The sequence below is a fragment of the Rhamphochromis sp. 'chilingali' genome (assembly GCF_963969265.1).
Source record: "Rhamphochromis sp. 'chilingali' genome assembly, chromosome: 21".
NCBI lineage: Eukaryota > Metazoa > Chordata > Actinopteri > Cichliformes > Cichlidae > Rhamphochromis > Rhamphochromis sp. 'chilingali'.
Genome location: NC_137949.1, coordinates 10,395,066 through 10,414,965, shown reverse-complemented (window position 1 = coordinate 10,414,965; position 19,900 = coordinate 10,395,066). Strand labels below are relative to the sequence as shown.

Here is a 19,900-nt window from a genome sequence, read left to right as displayed (position 1 = left end):
GCTGAGGTGAGCGACTGCAGCAAAGGATGGGTCTGATTAACCTGACACAGTGGAGCACAGGTTAGAAGGTTATTTACTGAACCGGAGCCTGAAGGTAGCAAAGAGCAGAACAGCTCCTGTGAGGTTTTAGGATGTTTGCAGATTACTGCAGTTTCCATGTTTGCATGAAACATGCAGGCCTGCGTGACTGAGGCCTTTTAACCTGCAGACGAGTTTTCAGAGACGATCAGATGTTCGGGCCGAGACGTCCTCTTCCATCTGCTGCATGAATTGGCCGTTGACTCTGGAGCCTGGGTAGGAGATGATGTTCACATTTGGAGAGTCACACCAATAAACTGAACTCAGCTCAGCTCCACTTTCAGCCCTTTATGAGCTTATTGGTGCGACCCTCCACAACAGTCCCAGTTTTTCATGTGGCTGTTGGGGCAAAGAATTGCTGGATCCGCTCTGGAGCGTCTGCTGTAGCAGCAGATATCTCAGCCAAGACTTCCTGTTTTGTCTGCTGGTCACAGTTTCCAAAAGCAGATTGATTTCAAAGAGTGAAATGCACTTCAGCAGTTAGAAGAGGACAAATGAAAAACTGATGGTCATCGATGATTCTGAGATTAGACCAGGTGGGTACTACACTAAAGGGTTAACTACTGTTAGCCCCAAATCTACTGACAGGTTTCATTTTATATGCAGATGACAGTTTAACCTCAGCAGGAAGTTTATGTGAGGACAGATCTGCAGAGTTCCTGTTGCACGTGAGAGTCGTGGTCAAGATGAATTTCAAAAAGTTCCTAAAAGGCTAAATATTCACAGGTATGGACGGAGGTGGACTCACCGTACTGATAGTCGATGTCTGCGGACACATCGTCTCGTCCTGAGATAGGTTTCAGCCCCCCCCCCAAGGATAAGTGGGATGGATGGGTCTAAAACTGTAATGGGACCCATCCAGTCATGACTGACAGACCAACTAACAAACCAAACAGGAAGTGCAGGAACTTGAGAGTAATCAGAGTCAAATGCAAACTTGTAGGCTCTGTAGTTTGGACCTGATCAAGTATCTGCTTTAAACCAGAACACTAAATCAGACGAGTCATGTTCAGTGAAACAAAAGTCATTTTGTGATGAGCAAATAAAAAAGTCCTCTCATTAATGATGAGCTGACAAAGAACAGGCACCAACATGTGACTGTAATTCAAATGTGGCTTTTTTATTTATTATTACTGTTGAGAGGCATACATTACAGTGCAAACCATTCTTTGGCAAAGGTACAATACAACTGTCATGACAGGCACTAGGTTGTCCACAATGACCACTGGTTAGGACAGTGTAGGTAACACACGTTCAGTACTGCAGGGCAGTGCGCTCCACTGACACTGGGAACCTTTTCAAGGGGAAATAAAAAGAGGGACTCACAAATACACACATCTATCAACACACACAGACGGGTAACGCAAAGAGCTCACAGAGCTTCGGGGCGCGAGCCAAAGCTAGTAGCTGTGACCGAGACACGGGGACACGAACACACAGTAACATGGTGCTGCAGGAGAAGGAGGCACCACTGTAAACACAGTTCGTCCAGTATGAGGTGATACTGTTTACCAGTGTGACTGTTGGTGCTCTGACATCTTTACTGTCACCGATCAGCCCCTCAGCTCGCAGGATGTTACCACTGAAGAAGAAAACACAGGAAAGGAAAACTGCACACGCTCCGACACAATCGGAGGAAAACAGGAAGACGAGATCGGGAATTGTGTCGCACGGAGCGAGTCAGTGCACGGAGAGTACGAGGAGTACAGTACGTGTGAAAGGCGGTAAATCGGTCTGACAAACAGCCCCCCCGACCCTGAGCGCCCCTCCCCCAACATCACTTCCTCTCTCATATGGCTTCAATTATGAAGGAATGAGGGTCAGAGGCCCGCGCCACACATGCTCGGCTACATGGCGTCATCCTCCATATCTCAGAGCATTCCTAACCTATATAAACACCCAACGGGGGGGGGGGGGGGGGGGGGGGGCTGCTGGACAAAGGAATGCAAGCGTGTCCTTGGACCGAGAGAGCTGCAGAGCAGAGCTGCTCGCAGTCCTCCAACGGTGTCGTCGGCGCCAGCGGAGCCGCAGGCTGTGACCCCGCCCCCCCAGCACCTCTCACTTTATTCTTTTAAACTGGATCTAAACAACTTTTAGCCAAACTGTCCATAAATGCACAAACTGGCAGCAATATTTCTGCTACTTATTAGAGCATTAAGTCTGTTATGGACAGCAGCCATTTCTGTTATATTTCAGCTGTTCATTGTTTGTCACGCTGACCCTCAGTGTTACCTTTAAATGTGCAGCTTTATAACTGTAATCAAGAGAAAGAAAAGTTTCTCTGTTTTACATATCAGGGCAAAATAAAGTCTGTAAAATTAGGTAAATACGACCTGGAATAAGCGACACATTAATTCATTATTCATGCAGACGGCGTGTATGCGAGTCCAGCCTGTGATTCATGGAGGAGCACTGGAAGTTTCCTGTGTGACCGCCTCAGTCGGTCTCTCCACTGTGAGTTTTCAGCATCTTTGGAGTTCATGGTCCAGCTATTAGGTTGGTGGACAAACATCTGCCCTCTGTTCAGCTTCCAAACGACCCACGCTTGTTCTGTCTTCTTCTGCTTGTCGTGACCTTTAACCTTTCACATGCTAGCTGAGTTTGAGCCGGAACTCTTGGGTCTGACCTCACGGTGAATTTTCTAGGACGTCCACTGCTGTGAAGATCCAGACCTGCAAACTGACACAGCTCCTGCTTTTATAGAGGCGCTGGTGATGATGACGATGATGATGATTAATTAATCAATGCATCTGATTGGCAGCTCCATGCTGACGCTGACTCCTGCAGAAGCATTAAGAGTGGACTCGGTTTATCACGTTGTTTCTGCATTTTGCATTAGCGTCTGCAGGATAGATGATAACAGGTTGTGTTAACCTCATTTAGACACCTGATGAGAATCGAATTGTTTATATTTGATATTAGCGCACACGACTGTGGCTGAGTGTTTCTGGCAGGTAAGCAACGTTTCAGCTACTTAATAAACAGACGCTGGTTTGTTTGGCTTTAAGCCTTTGTGCTAAAACTTGTTCAGATCCAGTCAAATATTCGTTTCATTGAAATTACTGAGCTCATCTTCCCACGACTGCAGAAGCACCGGTCCGAACATGAGCATGTCAAAGTGAGAATACTGAACCAGGACAACATTCAAACATAAACTCATAAAATCATACTTTTGGCTTTAAAACACTGAGGAAAATACTGGAATAAAGTCCGCGGCACGTGAACACAGTGGTACAAACAGGGTTTCTTTCAAAGGCGCCGGAGCGAGAGCCGGCCGAGCGTCCGGCACACACAGCGAGGGAGTCGTCAGTGGACCGACGAGCAGAGATCAGTAGACATTTCTTTTGCATTACAAACATTTTTGTAGGGCTTCACATTTTCTTCATATGCAACAATTTATACAAAAAGGGAAAAGAAGAGAATAACATGATAAAAAGCACCGCGGGTTAAAGATGCAGTAACTCTACTCATAAGTACAACAGTCGTCTCAACTGTGATGTAGCATTAAGGACATACTGAGTGTATATAGGCTGCTTTGCATATACAACAAAATACTTTGAAGGTTTAGTGATTAAACTGTGATAAAATCGGGGGATAGCACCAGTTTTCGGCATCTCTAACCTGAGAATATTGTGTGAGACAAGAAAATGGCGACCGCCTTTCCATCTACTTCCCTGTCCTGCGATTTATCGTCGAGCGGGAGGAGCAGGACGGCAAACGGCGGCTGGTCGCGGCTCTTCGGGAGCCTCGGCGCAGGGAGGAAGGAGAGGCCGGCCCATCTCACGCCCGTTCGTCCATCCGGCGGGTCAGAAATAAATCCACGTAGTGACAGCGGCTCGTCGCCGGAGGATTTCGAAGCGAGCCTCGCGCCGCTGGGTGCAACAAACAGGAAACAAAATAAAATCCCTCCCTGGGTCAAGAAAACGAAAAACTGAGACGAGGCTGTTGGGTCTGTCGAGGTTGTTGGCGGTGGTGGAGCCGCGCAATTTCACGAGTCTCATGTCCTCTCCGTGCGTCTGATTGCGAGCGTGTGACGTTCAGACGCCAGAGGGCGTGTTTGCGGGAGTCCTGAGGGTCGTTACGGGTGGCGGGCGGGCGCCGTCAGCTGCTCGAGGCACACCGGGCAGCAGCTGCCTTTTAGCTTGACGGGCCGTTTGCACTCGGTTGCTGGGCAGGACTCCACGAAGCAGGTCACCTGGGCGTCCTGTCGGGGCGGGAAAACACAACAAGGGCGACAAGTCATGACGTCGTTACATGTGAGATGTGAGGCGAAACTGACAGAAAAGACGCCAAAAACACCAAAACGGGAAAGAAAACTTAAACTGTTCAATAAGAACTGACATCATTTAGCTCACGTGAACAACAGCCAATCACACGGCTGCAAACCAGGGCAGGTCGACATGATCGCGTTCAAACCCAGGTTTGATTTTGGGTTCTGTTTGTTTGCTTGTGACAATAACACCATGTGACCCTCAGCCGGTCACTCCGCCTCCTGCCACCAGGACCACCTGACCTGGGACTGACCTGCCCGTCATGCTCGCTGTGTCGTCGTGCGGTCTGTTTGCTCGCAGACTGTCTTCCTCGTCTGCTTCTGCCTGCCAAGCTCAATTACTGCAAACATCCCTCTGAATGCAGAGAGGTGTGGAAGAGGAGAGCGAAAGATGGCAACACAGCGGCGTGGAGGCCAGGCCTGCAGGAGGTGGGAAGGTCTGGCATCGGAGCGCCATCGCCAGCAGCAACACAGTCAGACACGAAAACTGAACATGATACCAAGAGCTGCTCAAAGAGACGAGACGCTTCCAGACTCTCAGAAACATTTAAACGGCGTCTGACAGAGGACGTGTTCACGTGTTAACTCACAGCCCTGCCCGCTACACTCACTCTGCATTCACATGTGGCGCACGGGTCCTTTTTCCACCGCTCGCCGTCCGCTCGCTCGCGGCCTTCGCTGTCAGTGCAGTCAGTGGTGCTCAAACGGGCTTCAAGTCTTTTAATCTGCAGAAACATGAGAACAACACATTTTAAAAGTCAGAACACACACCTCACCTCCCCAAACACACTGACACCTGCAGCTGACCAGAGGGCGGAGCCAGCACACCGGAGCCAGTTCTCTGAGCAGCGAGACATGGCAACGTTTTTAAGATGGTTAGAAGTTTCAGACACTTTGATCACAAACATCACAATCTGGATTTAAAGGATAAAGAACAGCTGCAAACATCTGTCTGTGGATGCAGACACACCTGCTTTCGTAAGCTGGTGATGGTCTTCTGCATGTCGGAGACAAAATCCTGGAAGTCGTTGATGGAGGGCTCAGTGCTCTTCCTGGAAGTCGCAGAGACATTTCCCAGACTGCCCGGGGTCTCCTCCACTGAGCTGCACACACACACAAACCAAATGACTGAAGATGTTCACAGTTAACAGTTTACAGGACAAAGATGCACAAATGAGTGTTTTACTTATTCTACACCTCAAATATCTGTTATCGAGGTATTGTCAGGACAGCATTCCTCGCCACATCGCAGGTCACCTGACTCACACATCTGTAAGTGTATGTCGCAGGTTTCTGAGGCCTACAAGTGTTTTTATTTTTGCTGTAAAACAAGAATTTTCTGGCCTAAAAACTGATGCCAGACTTTCCCACGCTCCAGGACCGCTGACACCGAGGGAACGCTGTAAGATTACACAGGAGGCAGCAGTGAGTCAGCCATGTTCAAACTTTACAGCACATATAAACATGTTTACAGCCTGATACACAAACTGGTTGGTCTCCATGGATACTTCCTGAAGGTTTGCATGATTAGGGGCGTGCCCTGCTAGCTGTCTGCTGGACTCGGGTAACCAGAGTCCCTGAACTGGACCTCTGGACAACGTCTGTGCTGTTGGAGCAGTTTAAGTTTACAGGTGTTGTTACCTGTTCTCCTGGGAGCTGCTGGCAGGTTTGTACTCTTTGTAGCTGTGCTCAGCTGACCGGCGTCCCCTGAAGTGGTACGACAGGGCGTTGAACTGGCCCTTAGTTCTGCAGTCTGGTGGGTTAAACACAACACACTGAAAATCAGTAGAAGAAGAAAACAGAGTCGCTGAGGCCAACAGAAGGACCGTTTATGACCTGACTGCAGTGCTTTTAGGCTGAAGTGCTGGAATGAACCACAGGAGCACACGGTACCCTCATCTCTTAGCGCGAGTTGTTTAAATCTTCTCTGACGTGCTTCGTCTTGCACTGTATCGGCTCCTTTAGACTCTCTGCTATGCAGACGACTCACCCATTTATCGAGCTGTGAGGGAGACGACCGCGACCCCCCTAACGATCCCGCTTTTGTCATCCTGGAGGATGAAAAAACTGACAAACCCTTCTCCACTGTCACAGTGACGCAGCTTCCAGGTTTACGAGCGCCGCGTCTTTATGTAAACGCTCAAATCTCAGCTGCGGTTGATTCACAGACTGCGTGTAGAAGACGAGAACAACAACACTTCCTCTCTTGTGCCGACACATAAAAGCGAACACACACGTGTCACTGTTAGCAAACGCAGCTATATTCTCTGTTTATTGTTTCTGCTCTCCTCATACAGTGAATATGTGCAGTATGTAAGAGGCTGCAGTCAGAGAGCAGACTCATCACCAGCGTCTGCTTCCTCTTTAAAGAACAAAACATGTTTCCATCCTGTGATTAAACTCCTGACTAAACCTTTACATCAAACACTGAGATCACTCCAACCGCAATAAAAGCCTCTTTTTAATAATGGAGGTTTGTTTTCATGCACCAGTATAAAATAATAAAACTGGGATCAGATTTGTGCAACAAATTCACACTACGGGCCAAAAATAAACTTTAAAAGGTTGAAGCAGAGACAGCGACCTCTGTGACCACAGAGCCACTTTGTCTCAGCGAAGATCAGAAAAACAACCAAAACCAAACAACGTCCTGAAAGCTCCTCTCGCCCTCACGGGTCTGCAGGCTGTTCTATTTGTTGTTCTGCGCTTGCTCAGGGCTGCAGCTGTTCAACACATCTGGGATACACTCGAATGCTAATATTCAACCAGTGATTTATTTAGTGGAGTTTAATTTATTCAAGCTTAAAATAAATGTTTGTGTTTTGAAAACAACAAACGTCTGCTAAGGTATCCTGGTCGTCGTGATCTGAGCTGTCGAGTAAACTGAAGAATAAAGCGAGCGTTTGCTGACTCTTACCTTCGCAGCAGTCCTGCCACATGCGCAGGTCGATCTGAGGGACGTCGTCACAGCTGATGTAGCCGTGAGGCAGCTCGGCCACCCTGAACACGTCGCGCTGTACGCGCGTGATGTTGTCGCCGTTATCGCACAGCACCCGGGCGAGGGACGTCTGCTTCAGCTGGGTCAGCTGGGCAGGCGTGAACACGCCGGGGTTCTCGTACCAGAACCTGAACACGGCAGGAAGGAGAGAAATAGGATTCATTTGTTGCGGTCACGTGACGCTCGGCGACAGTTCGGTACTGAAAGGTTGACCTACCTGTCGCCGTCACGCACGCGTTTGAACTGAGTGGTGAGGAGACACATGAGGGTGGGGCCCAGCCTGCTGCCGGGGACCAGATCTTCAGCCATGAGGGCGGGGAACAGGTCGATGTTCAGAGGCGTGCCGTACAGCCTGCAACACGAGGAAATAGAAACACGCTGAGCTCATACCATAACTCTGGCGAGTCACACTGAGCCTGTCTGAGGCCACGCCCACCTCTGCAGCTTCTCTCTGACCGACGGATTCTTAATCTCGTTCTTTAGGTCATCAAAGGTCCGAGCAGACGTCAGGTTACAGAAGGTCCTGTAGTCGTTATACGGCGGGATGCCGTGGTCCCTCCCTCGCTGTATATTCATGGCGGCCAGGTCCAGAGCCACGGCGTGGGCCATGGAGAACAACCGCTCCGTCAGCTCGGTGTTCAGAAGCTGCGTGGTGACACGCATTTTACCGGCAACGCCGAAGAGCCCGCGAAGCAGCGGGTCGATGCCACCCTCGTTCACGATGCGGAATGGCGAGAAGAAGGCCCGGTGCAGCGAGATGTGGCCCTGCGGGATCGGCTGGAAGTCCTCATCTAACCTGTACAGGATCGGGTTGATGAGGGTGTGGCCAAAGCGGAACGCGGCGGTGGCAAACGCGTTGAAGACGCCGGCGTTCACGTTGGGGTCGTAGCCCCCGTACGGCCCCATCATCTTCATGCCAACCTCACCTAAGATCTGAGAGAAGAGGAGGGTTAGTCTGCCTGCTGTGACATCATCAGAGAAGCGTTTCATTGGCTGCAACTTTTACATTAAACAGCTGAATGAAGTGAGCCCCTCCCTCTCTCTGTGTCCCGGGCTGTCACACTCATGCTAACCCTGAGCTCACCTGATGATCAGCTGAGCAGCGCGGGCGCCATCAGCTCGGAGCCGTTACCTTGGGCAGCCAGTGGCTGTAGGTGATGTGCTGCATCTGGGCGCCGACGATCTTCCGGGCCTCGTGGTAGATGGTGTCCCCGTCCCAGTGGGGGTTCAGCCTCAGCAGCTCTGTAGCGATGCGGTTGTGCTCCCTGAACCACGCGGTGTGCATGGCGGTCAAACCCAGCTGCTCGTTGGCTCGGTGGTCTCCGGCGAGGAAGCACGGAATGGGACTCTCGTTCTCGTCCCTCATGCACTCGGTTGGCGGCCCGCTGGCGAACGGCAGGAGCGGCTTGCCCGTCCGCTGTATGATGCCCTGCCGCAGGAGACCCCTCTGGCTCGCCAAGTCGCGGACTTCCTCCGATTCGTGCCGCGAGCTGCCGTAGACGTTGGAGGCGTCGATGTAGGAGGTCAGCTGGTTGATTTGCTCTCTCGGGTAAACGCTGTTCATCAGCAGAGACGTCATCCCGCTGCCGCACACCGGGCTGGACCGGACGAAGAACATGCAGCGGGCGCCGCTCCGCAGCTGCCGCTGGTCGTTGGGCGGGAACTGGATGGGGAAGCAGGGCGGGTCGTTGGTGCACACCTGAGCGCACAGCTGGCCGTCGGAGAACCGGGACTGGCTCAGAGCCACCACCGTGGAGTCCAGGTCGTGGTCCAGGAACTGACCCCACTGCATCAGCATGTGTGTGTAGCGGTCGTCGGGGGTGATGGTCTCCGATCCGATCATGGTGGTGGACACCAGCCTCGGCAGCGGCAGCTTGTAGCCGTTATGGACGCGGTCGGTGGCGCCTCGCGGAAGGTTGAAACCGTTATCGTAGACGGACTTCAGCAGCCGCTCGAAGGCGGTGAGCGAGGCGCCCCACATCGGGTGCTGCAGGTTGTTGCAGGTGCCGTCGTGGCTGCGGTACTTCTGGTGGAAACAAATGTCCGAGCAGTTGTTGATGCGGCGGTGGGCTGTGCAGCCGGACAGGTTGGCGATCATGTCCAGGAAGCGGGGGGACACCAGGTCGTTGTAGCGAAACGCTGCGGAAAGGAAACACACGCTTAGACGTCCATCACAGAGTAATCATAGCAGCCCGGCTATTACACTCGGCCCCGCCCCCTCTGTTAACGCCAACACCTCCCAAACCAAAGCCTAAGATGTCACGGTGGATATGGCCATCTTTTATATACAGTCTATCACTTCCAGCTTCAGCCCACAGCGCCTCCTGGAGACGCCGCGGGTTAGAGACCTGCTCACATTCATCAGGTAATCCACAGGATCAGGCCCTGGAGCCCCTCCCACAGAGGCCACAGGGCGCCCTCCATCAGCTTTGAAATGAGAGCACAGCACATTCAGGTGTGTTAGCAGTGCAGCGTTGCACTTATGCATGACAGCAAGTGTCAAGCGTGTGTGAGGTGAGACTTCCTGTGTGAACGTTCCCACACATCACTGCTGCGTGTTTGTTTACTGGGGAGTTAAAAGGAGAACGTGGGAGCTGGCGTTTCCCTCCACGAACGTTTGTTCAAACTCGCCGTCTGTTGTGTTCATCGCTGTTCCTGCGTTTCCCCGTGAACCTGAAACTGTCACTATTGGTCTCACTACATTTACACCACATGAGGCGTCAACTACACTCAGCCTTTGTTATCATTTCAAGGATGAAAATATCCCAAAGAGCAAAAACAGGAAGTGAAAAAATGGTGAAAAAATTAACTAAAATAAAAATCTTGCAAAGAGAAAACTGCAGATTTATGAGGGAAACACTGACACATTTCAATATGACAAAAAAATGAACAAAACTTTTTAGAAGAACTTGCAGATTCAGGAGAATTAAAGCCAGAAATTTAATTTCAAAACTAAGAAAAACTCGATTTCCCGTCACACTGATGGTGAAATGTAGATCAGCTGACCTTCGTGCTGTTAAAATTAACCCCCCAGAACAACGACTGCTTCATGAGCCAGAAACTAAAACAACCCCCCCACATGCTTTTGCACATAAACATCAAAATCCCCCCGTGCTCCCCCCACGCGCAGGTATAATTGACCCAGTGTGAACACAAACCACGTAGGTGAGGCGCTGCGGCCAACCGAGGACTAATAAAAGTGTTTACGGCTCCTCGTCAGCGGGCCGTGGTCACGTGTCCGTCCCTCGGCTGTCGCTGAGGAGAAAATGGCGCACGGATGGAGGCGTGCACAGCAACGAGAGATTCATAGACAGAATTAAATTATTGGCACCACAAGACTCCACTCAGGAAACTGTGTGGAAGCTGTTTACTGAACAGCAGCTTCATTCTGCAAAGTCTGAAACTGCATATGTGCCCAAAATATCAGCACAGCAGAGATGACCGATCAGTTTAAACCGATCAGCGAGCGCGCTCAGTGTTCACGAGGGTGTGGTTTTGCATTTTCAGCAGCGTGTCGAGTCTGAATCTGCTCACCGGTGCCGTTGGTGTCCACCATGAGACCCTGGTTGACGTGGTTCTGGATGAGCAGCAGCGTCTGCTCGAAGATCTCTCCGGCCCGCGCCTGCTCCACGGTGTAGGGGTCCCGCGGATACCGGAAGAGAGCCAGCAACTCCCCGGGGGTGCGAGGCTGACTGCAGGGCGAGGGAGGAGAGGGAACAATAAATATGACAGATCACAGAGACAGTAAGTGTGGAAGTAAGAGACAAAGACAGGTTAAACAAAAGCAGGAGGAAAGATTGCTCCGGTCTTTGGGGATTTTCCGTTAGAGCTCGAGGACTAGAACATCAGGCAGGAATTTCTCCAGTGCAGGTCGGAGAGTTTAAACACGCAGCAGCGTCTGAGTCACTGCGCAGCTGAGTCGCCGCCATCATTTCACTCTTTGTCGTTCCTGCTTCCTCCCAAACATCAGCTCGGTGGTTTTCAGCACAGCTATTCTAAACTTGCACTGAGCCTCGGGCTGTTGAAACTCAGCGAGGTGCTGCAGCCACGATCACACCGCCGCCGTCAACGCCAGCGCTGTTGGCGAGCAGGACTTCCTAACCTGGTCACATGACCCCAGGACACCTCACCGGTACACATGTTCTCATCCTGACCCATCATACGTCTCACCATTACACTCAATCCCATGATGCACTGCAGCAATAACGACAAGATGAAGATCAGGCTCAGGGAAGAGGGACACACGTGGTGGCGTAGGAAAATGGAGACACTTCAGAGCCTTCCAGGTTTTTATCCTCGAGGCCGTCGTGAGGGTCAGAGTCTCATATCGCGTGTTTGTCATATCCTACCCGTCAAAGAGACGCCTCCTCGTCGACTCGATGGCGCTGTCCACAGTACGGATGGCCTGCTCTATGGACGTGCTGACGAAGGTGTCGCCCTCCCTGCTGATGGCGGGCACTGTAGAGACACACAGGTGGAACATCAGCAAGCACGAGCAGAGCTCGGCCAGGGTTTACATCTCAAACAGAACCAGAGTTTTCAATAAAGAGGTTGGTGTCATCCCTAACACAAGCCCCGCCCACCTCCCCCACAGTGATGCACAAAGTTGCACAAAGGCCTGTTATGAGATAAAAACAATGAATCGTGCAGAGCTGCTCCAGTAGAGCCACAAAATAAAAGTACGGAGGTATATCCGAGTAAGGCCGTGAGGCAGACTGCGGTCTAAACCCAACAGGAAGTCGTGTCCATCTTTCATACATTTAAGTAACGGCCGTAAGCAGCTCCAGTTCACCGGTGTTCTTTAGTTCACTGAAATCCTGTGAGCTCTTCCCTCCTGAGTGATTTCTGGCGCTCCTTCGTCTTCGTGTGCCACTGAAAACATCCAGCAGCTGATGCAGTTTAAGGTTCGGTTGCAGAGCGCTGACCTCCAAAAGTCTCAGCAGGAAACAGCAACACACTCCGAGACCCGACAGCGCGGCTACATCGGCTGAGCAGCAGATCACACACACCGAGCAGCGCCACAGACCTTTGGTCCCGGCGGCGCTCTGATATCACTGCTTACCTGTCACAGTTAGCACCATGCTAGCCACCTGGTAGCCGATGGGGTTGCGTGCGACACACTCGTAGCGTCCAGCATCAGCCGTGCCCACGTCCTTCACTTCCAGGTAACCATCGGGGCTGATGTGGAACTTTCCACTTTCTGTCACCTGAACGCCATCCTGAGAGACAGACAGAGGTCAGAGGTCACGGTGCTGAGAGCTGGTGCCTGAACTAAGCCCTCGGTGCATGCTTGTGTAAGGACACAGACGTCTGAGTTTTACAAAGGCTCTCAGCGTCTGGTTTGAGCGTTAGGACCCTCTCGGTCTGATTGACCTGACCTCCTGACCTCTGCACCTGCACTGAGGTCGCCTCTTTACCCGCTCACCTTGTTCCAGGTGAGGACCGGCTGCGGCTGGCCCTGAGCGCTGCAGGGAATCTGCACGTCCTGCCCGGACTCCACCGTCAGGTCCCTTGGGGCATTCGTGAAAACAGGCGTCACTGAATGAGTAACACACACACACACAAGTTAATGAGCGGGCAGCAAAGGGTCCACATGTGAAGTGCATTTTGTAATCAATCACAGCCGACATCAAACATTTTACTGTCGCAGTGTTTGTGCTTCACCAGAGCTGCTGCTTCCCTCTGCTCACACACAGGAGCATCAATCAGCTTAATGTGAAGCTCAGAGCAAGACAGAACACACACACACACACACACACAGACAGTCATATTACATAAATACAAACAGATTTCTGATTGAACCCTTGCGTCACTGTCAGAGTCTTGACCCCGCCCCCTGCGGTTCCTGTGCAGAGCGAGCAGCACGAACACAAAGACTCATCGACATCTAAACACCTGAAAGTCTTTGTGCCTGAGAATGAAGAACTCTCTCTGTGCGTGTTCACCCGACCCACACTCGCCGGCGTGCTGCTAACGGCTGAATTTGAGGTTGTCTAATTTTTACAGGTCACCTCTGCAGGCATTCCCCCGGTGGTCGTTGACAGTACTGCAGGTCTTTTCCAATATTCATGTTTTATATTTATAATATATATTTTTGCAAACAGATATTCTTAATTCTTAATTCTAATAAAACATGAATGTGTTTTAAAACGTGTTTAAAAACTGTACACGGCTTGATCCTACGGGATAAACTTGGGACTTTCCCGTTGCTTTCATGATTCGCGCTCGTGTCACTTCACGCTCTCTACGTCGGCTTCTCCATGAAACAGCTGTGGGCTCACACAGTGCTCCAGTGTGCAACCATTACGCAACTAGTACTTTGCAGCGTGTTAACAGGCATTACAACATGGAAAAACATGGCGTCACCTCAGGATTACAGGCTGCCGTGTTTTCCTGTGCCACGCCAGGCCTGTCATTGCAGAACACGCACACACACAAACACACACACACGCACACACACAAACACACACACACGAACACACACACACACACCTTCCAATGAGCTGTGACTTAAACGCTGCACACCACTCCCACCCTCCCCTCCACCTACACAAACAAACAGCCTGTGATTGGCAGCCATATTTCATCTATGCACCACCTGCTCTTAGAGCCTAAAGCTCCGCCCCCCTCCTCACCTCTCTGCTGGATGCTGAGCTGCACGGCGGTGCGCGTGGTGCCCACGGGGCTGACTGCCTGGCACTCGTACTGGCCCTCATCGTGGGCTGCCACCCGAGTGATGCGCAGCGTTCCGGAGGGCAGGGTCACGTGACGGCGGTCCGAGGGTAACGGGCTGCCCCCTCGAGTCCAGGCGATCACCGGCTGAGGATAGCCGGTCGCCTCGCAGGGGAAATCCACCGTGTGGCCTTCCAGGGCTAGCTGGTCCTGCGGCGTGACGGTGAACTGAGGGATCGCTACAGGCAGAGCAGGAAATGATGTTTTAATTGGTCAACAAAGGCACACAGCACCCACACCTTTCATCGATCTTCTGATTTACCTTGTACGATGATGTGCGCCGTAGCGTGTATGGTATCAACATTATTGGAGGCGAAGCACGTGTACTGTCCTCCATCAGCCTGCTCCACGTTCTGGATGTAGAGCCCTCCGGAGGGGGTGATGGTGATGCGGGCGTCGTTGGGCAGGGGCGTCCGGTCACCCTTCGTCCAGGACACCCGAGGCTGCGGCTGGCCCGTGGCGCTGCACTCCAGGGTCACGCTCTCCCCCACCAGGACCTCCGTGTTCTGGGGCTGGATCACAAAACTGGGCCGTGCTGGAGGAGCAGACATGGGAACGGTGGTGACCTCACTTTTTCTAAAATAAAGATCTGAAGATGTGAAGCGGCAGCTCGTGCTGGGATCGATGATGCCACTCTGAAACCATCCCCGTTTGTCACGGCACGCAGCTGTGCCCTGTCCTTATTTGGCAGTGATTACAGTGGAGTCAGAGCAGTGTGTACACAGCCGGGGACCTGAGGTTTACAGCCACACAGAGACAGGAAATGCACAACATCTGCTCCCAGAGGCTGGCCGTGACCTTCAGCTCAGATTTTAGCTCATTCATGTGGTTTCAGCCTTTTCCCAAAGCTTTGCAACTTTAATACCAGTTTAGCTAGCTGTAGTTTCAGTTGTCATGGAAACATGACAGATAATCTGATGCAGGTTAAATAAGTCAGCCATGAACTCCAGACTTGCTGTTGCTGCCACATCCATACAGGAAACCTGGTTATTCTACACACGGCTTCTTCCTTTTGCTTCTTTTCACAATAAAAGCCCCTCACATATACAGAAGTGCACTGAAGTTTTTCACACTGGTTCTGGGATAAAAGTGAAACGATATCTTTGATTCTTCTGGTAACCAGATGTGAAACTCACTGATGTTTCATAAAGCGTTTAGAAACCAGCCTCAACATCAATCATGACCATAAAATGCATGAAAGAATAAACAGAAATGAAAAAAGGCAAACAGGACTGCATCCCATAATGCATTGCATCCACAGCTTTAGCTGCATAGAGTGCATAAAAAACATGGCACCTACATTTCACTGACATCAGTGTGAAGATGATACGCAAACAGGTAACCACAGTAACTTTAATTAGTCTGGAGCGTTGACAGGAAGTAACTAGTAATAAGTAATGAAACTTAATGAAATCAGACTGTATGTGTGGCTGAGAGTTTGTATGTTTGAATGTTTCTGTAACACCTGACCTGCTGACCTCGGAACTCTTGGTGCAAACACCGTCTTTAAACGTCTCAGTGGGATGTCGTGTATTTTATGGCTGTCACAGTGAACGGGCTCGGGAGCGCACACTTACACGGAGCTCCGAAGTATCGCAGCGTGACCTCGGACGTTTTGACCTCTCCGGCCACATTTTTGGCCATGCACTGGTACACTCCCTGATCCGTCTCCCTGGTGTTCTGGATCATCAGCGTCCCGTCCTCCAGCAGGTTCAGACGGCTGTCGTCGCGCATGTTTAGCGCATTGCTACGAGGAAGACGCACCGATAAAAACCAGAGCTCGTAAATGCGTGCGATGCGTTTCGATGTTAACCCACCCACCCGTTAGCCTTACTTGTTCCTGAGCCAGATAATCTGTGGTTTAGGGTTGCCTTCGGCTCTACAGGTGAAGTAGACGGTGTTTCCCGACGTCACGTCCACATCGTGAGGCTCCGACGTGATCCTGGGAACCTCTGCAGGAGAAGATCAGACAGAAAACCGATGTAATGTATAAGCAAGCACACAGCATCACACGTCTCTTCATATGTATTTCTTAGCCTACTGAATCGAGCTTCTGCTGAGTCTGTCTCGTCTTTTTGAACCTGCTCAATAATATCAGGGCTAAAATCCAGATCCAGAGGGAGGTCGGACAGGGACGATGCAAACTTCATGAGGCTTTTTGTTCAAAGATCATCGTCATTCTGACCCACAGAGCGGAGAATGACTCGTTCAGCAGCTGCACATGGAGACCAGTGGAGGAGTCCCCCAGGGTTCAATATTAGGGCCTCATTTTTTCCTGTTTTTTGGTTGGTAGGAGACTTTGTGCTGAGTTTGAAGCACAAACAGACACAAAGCTCCCAAACACAAGCGGGATGATATATGAACGTCCAGATCTGAAAAGTGAAGCCAGGTTCCTTAAAGCTGCACTTTATTTACAGACCACCAGGGGGCGACCCTCATGGTTACAGATATGCTGGTTTTGGGGATTCATTTCGTCAATTTTGGTCATTATTTAAGTCATAAAGGAGACTATTTTGGAAACCCTCCTCCACACACTTCACACCGCCCTCCTGTTTATCTCCACCAACAGGAGGCGAGTGTCCCCACCAGAAACAGCTCGTGTGAGGAGATGGCACTTCACCTCCAGCCACTGCTTTGTTTTGACAGCTCCTCCACCCACCGTGCAGGGGGGGAGGAGGGCGTGGAAAGGCTTCCACCGCGTTTTCAGGCAGACATTCCAGACAGGGCCACGCCAAGCAGGCCCGGGCACGTTTGGGGGCCATCGAATTAGCTGCTGAGGTTTAAATGTGGCGGAGACACAAGCAGCTGCCAGCCGGCTCAGCGTGCAGCCATGGCCGCAGGAAACGCAGAACTGAGACGGCGGGATTTACAGCTGCTCATAAAACCGGGTGAACATCAGGACACAGACGAGCGAGGAAAAGCAGTTCAACCTGAGCTGAAGCAGCCTCTCTGTGACAGAGCTCAACAGATTTTCTTCTTCTCTTTTGTTTTACGGCACTCAGCTGCACAGAAATGAAACTTTACAGAGTTCACTTGTTAACTGATGAAACAACTTTAAATAAAATATGAATTTTTGTGTCGACTGATGAGAAAAACAAGCAAAATACTAACATGACGGTTTCACACCAGACTAAACACTTCTCAAACTAAAGTGTCTCACAATGAGGACAAAGGCCTCCTGTGGGCCTCCATCCACACACACACACACACACACACACACACACACACACACACACACACACACACACACACAGCTATCAGCCAGCCCATCTCAGCAGCTGCTGGTGGTCTGACGCAGGGCCCACAGACACGTTGAGCTCCCTTCGCCCTCAGACTGTTTGTGGTGTGTGAAGGATGGAAGTGGGGGCTGCAGACACAAAGAGAGGATACACCTGTGTGTGTCTCAGCTTACCTGCAGGGAGGGGGGCTGGGGGGGCTGTCTGAGAGTTTGCAGAGTTTGGCTATAAAAATAAGTGGATGTGTGTAACGCATGACTTCCGACGTGCTTCCTGTTAGGCTCCAAAGTCTTGAAGCTTTCTGCTTCCTTTGTCCAGCAGAGATGAGAGGAGACGTTCAGGAAACCAGGAATGCAAGCTGCACATCCAGCTGCTGTTAAACAGCTGTAACTTCTCCACTTTATAGCCAGTGATGGGGGGAGACTGTTTCTATAACTCATTCTGTAACTGTTCTCAGTACCGCAGTTGAGCTCCTCAGCGGTGAGCGTCGCCACCGATCTGCCCTGCAGGCGGCTCGGGTAGTCACAGGTGGCAGCAGCCTGAGCGTTGCCCGACTCGGCGTACTGCTTCAGCAGGTCGGCCAGCCAAAGCAGCTCGCAGTCACAGTTCAAGGAGTTGGAATCCAGTCGCCTGCACACACAGAAACACAGAGACAAGTGGGCATGTGTGGATAGATGGAGCCCGCAGTCTGGATAAGCAGTAAACCCTCCCTCACACTGGACACGCCCCCTTCCTGACGTGAGCACAGGTTTTTCAGGGACGAGGCTCTCGAATATTTATTTGAATCTAAAACTTCACAAATGACCGAGGCTCATTTATAAGTAATAAAGGAAACCTGGTTATTGTTGTGGAGCCTCCTCCACCTGCTCATAGCTCTGTATGTTTATTTGCTCTACATCAGCATCATGATTACTGAGACCCAAACTCCTCCGCTCATGTCTGAGCCAGCTGCAGTACCTCTAGCATCCAGCAGGGGCTCCAGCAGTGAGTCAGTCTGCTTAAATTTTAATAAGGCTTAAAGTTTGCAAACTGGGGGCGTGGCCTCTTTGACTGACAGGTGGTTGGTGACACAGGTGGCAGCAGCTCGCTGTCTGCTAACAGGACCTCTGAGCAGTGTCTGTGCTGTTGGAGCATTTTAACGATGTCATGTGACCAATAACATCGCTGCTGTACTAACAGCAGCTCCAGTTTCACTGTTTGGACACAGATACATGTCTGCTTGCATCATCTGGTCACCTCTGGCTCCACAAAAGCAACATGGCGGCAGCGCTGTAAACGGCGTGCGGCACAACGTGACGTCTGGAATCAAAGAGCTGCAGGCTGTTTGGTAACTAAAGCAAACAGGAAGTCTCTGTTTAGTAATCAGAGTCCTCTGAGACACACAAACATGCTGTGATGACATCGTTATTACCCAGGAAAATATGCAGAGCGGTAGGCGGGGCTGTGCGACCATGTAAGCATGTCTGTTCCTAATGACATCATGTAGATCCTGTGGCTCAGGAGGATTCACAGAAACGTGTTTATTATGAACACTTACTCGTGAGCCGGAGAGACACGACAGAAAATAAAGAAAAGCACAAACTCTAAAGACTTCGTATTCTCTTAAATGGAGTCATTTATATGAGCGACGTCTCAGATGGACTCAGATCTGCTGCAGCTCAACGGGAGGAAAAGCTGTGGGAGGGCCGAGCGCTGCAGGCGAGCGTGAGAACAGCGCGCTGCGGTTTCATGGCATCTAACCGATAAACACGCCTGTCTGATAGTGAGCACAGAGTCTCGCATGTGTTTGTGAGCTTGTCTTTTCCACTTACAGTCGCTTCATGGCCTGAAGATGAGAGAAAGTTCCCGGCACCAGCTGGGTGATCCTGTTGTTGTGCAGAAACCTGAGAGAGGCAGAAAAACATCACAGTCGTCAAGCAGGAATCTGTCGTTTCAGTGAGGAAACACTCTGAGGGCTCACACAGTCCCAAAATCGATCTGCTCGACTAATAACAGGACATATTTGCCTTTAATAGCATCTTTTGGGATGGGAGAAGAAATATGATCGTTTTCCCAGATGATGACTCACGCAGGCATGATGACTAAAACGCAGGCATGAAAACATTTTCCTGTGTACACGAGTCTCGGGCCAAACACATTTTTAATACCACAAAATGACATTAATTTTCCATCCCGCCCTCAGGAACGCCATCCTGCTCTCCATCTCTCTCTCGATGCTTTGACCGCAGAGAAATTTCCCAACCATGACCGGAGTGTGCGCCTGGGAATTCCACCCTCAGGTGTTTTCCCCGTGCAGCAGGTGTCCTTCCTCTCCTTTACTCAGGAGACTGGGAGGAGTGGAAACCCTGCTGGCTCATAAACAGTGAAAGAGATCAGGACACCTGCTGCCGATCGCTCGTCACGCCTGAAAGTCGGCACACGTCTGTGCGCGCCGCGTTTACACTGTAAGAAGGTGCTTACAGTGTGCACAGCACAAGCAGTGCACTGCTGCAGGATAGTTAAACTGGGATGTATCCCATAATACTGATGGTCAAAACTGGTCAGGCAAAAATAATCACACTTGATTTGTCTCAAAACTGCTGAAGA

The 19,900-nt window shown here is 50.9% G+C and overlaps 1 protein-coding gene across 2 annotated transcripts in view; it reads right to left on the bottom strand.

The window, feature by feature from the left end:
• Positions 1-1,177: 1,177 nt before the first annotated feature.
• pxdn (peroxidasin) overlaps positions 1,178-19,900 on the bottom strand; it is a 35,376-nt gene continuing 16,653 nt past the window's right edge. For both annotated transcript variants that reach the window (XM_080869929.1, XM_080869930.1), the window contains 18 exons: positions 19,126-19,197; positions 17,775-17,944; positions 15,913-16,030; positions 15,656-15,825; positions 14,341-14,613; positions 13,982-14,257; positions 12,772-12,884; positions 12,409-12,565; positions 11,696-11,804; positions 10,881-11,038; positions 8,479-9,485; positions 7,783-8,279; positions 7,564-7,698; positions 7,266-7,474; positions 5,990-6,101; positions 5,319-5,451; positions 4,960-5,073; positions 1,178-4,282 (listed from right to left, as the gene is read on the bottom strand). In XM_080869929.1, coding sequence (XP_080726055.1) covers positions 4,157-4,282; positions 4,960-5,073; positions 5,319-5,451; positions 5,990-6,101; positions 7,266-7,474; positions 7,564-7,698; positions 7,783-8,279; positions 8,479-9,485; positions 10,881-11,038; positions 11,696-11,804; positions 12,409-12,565; positions 12,772-12,884; positions 13,982-14,257; positions 14,341-14,613; positions 15,656-15,825; positions 15,913-16,030; positions 17,775-17,944; positions 19,126-19,197 — 3,949 coding nt within the window. In that variant the 3' untranslated portion in view covers positions 1,178-4,156. The remainder of the gene's footprint in view (positions 4,283-4,959; positions 5,074-5,318; positions 5,452-5,989; positions 6,102-7,265; positions 7,475-7,563; positions 7,699-7,782; positions 8,280-8,478; positions 9,486-10,880; positions 11,039-11,695; positions 11,805-12,408; positions 12,566-12,771; positions 12,885-13,981; positions 14,258-14,340; positions 14,614-15,655; positions 15,826-15,912; positions 16,031-17,774; positions 17,945-19,125; positions 19,198-19,900) is intronic.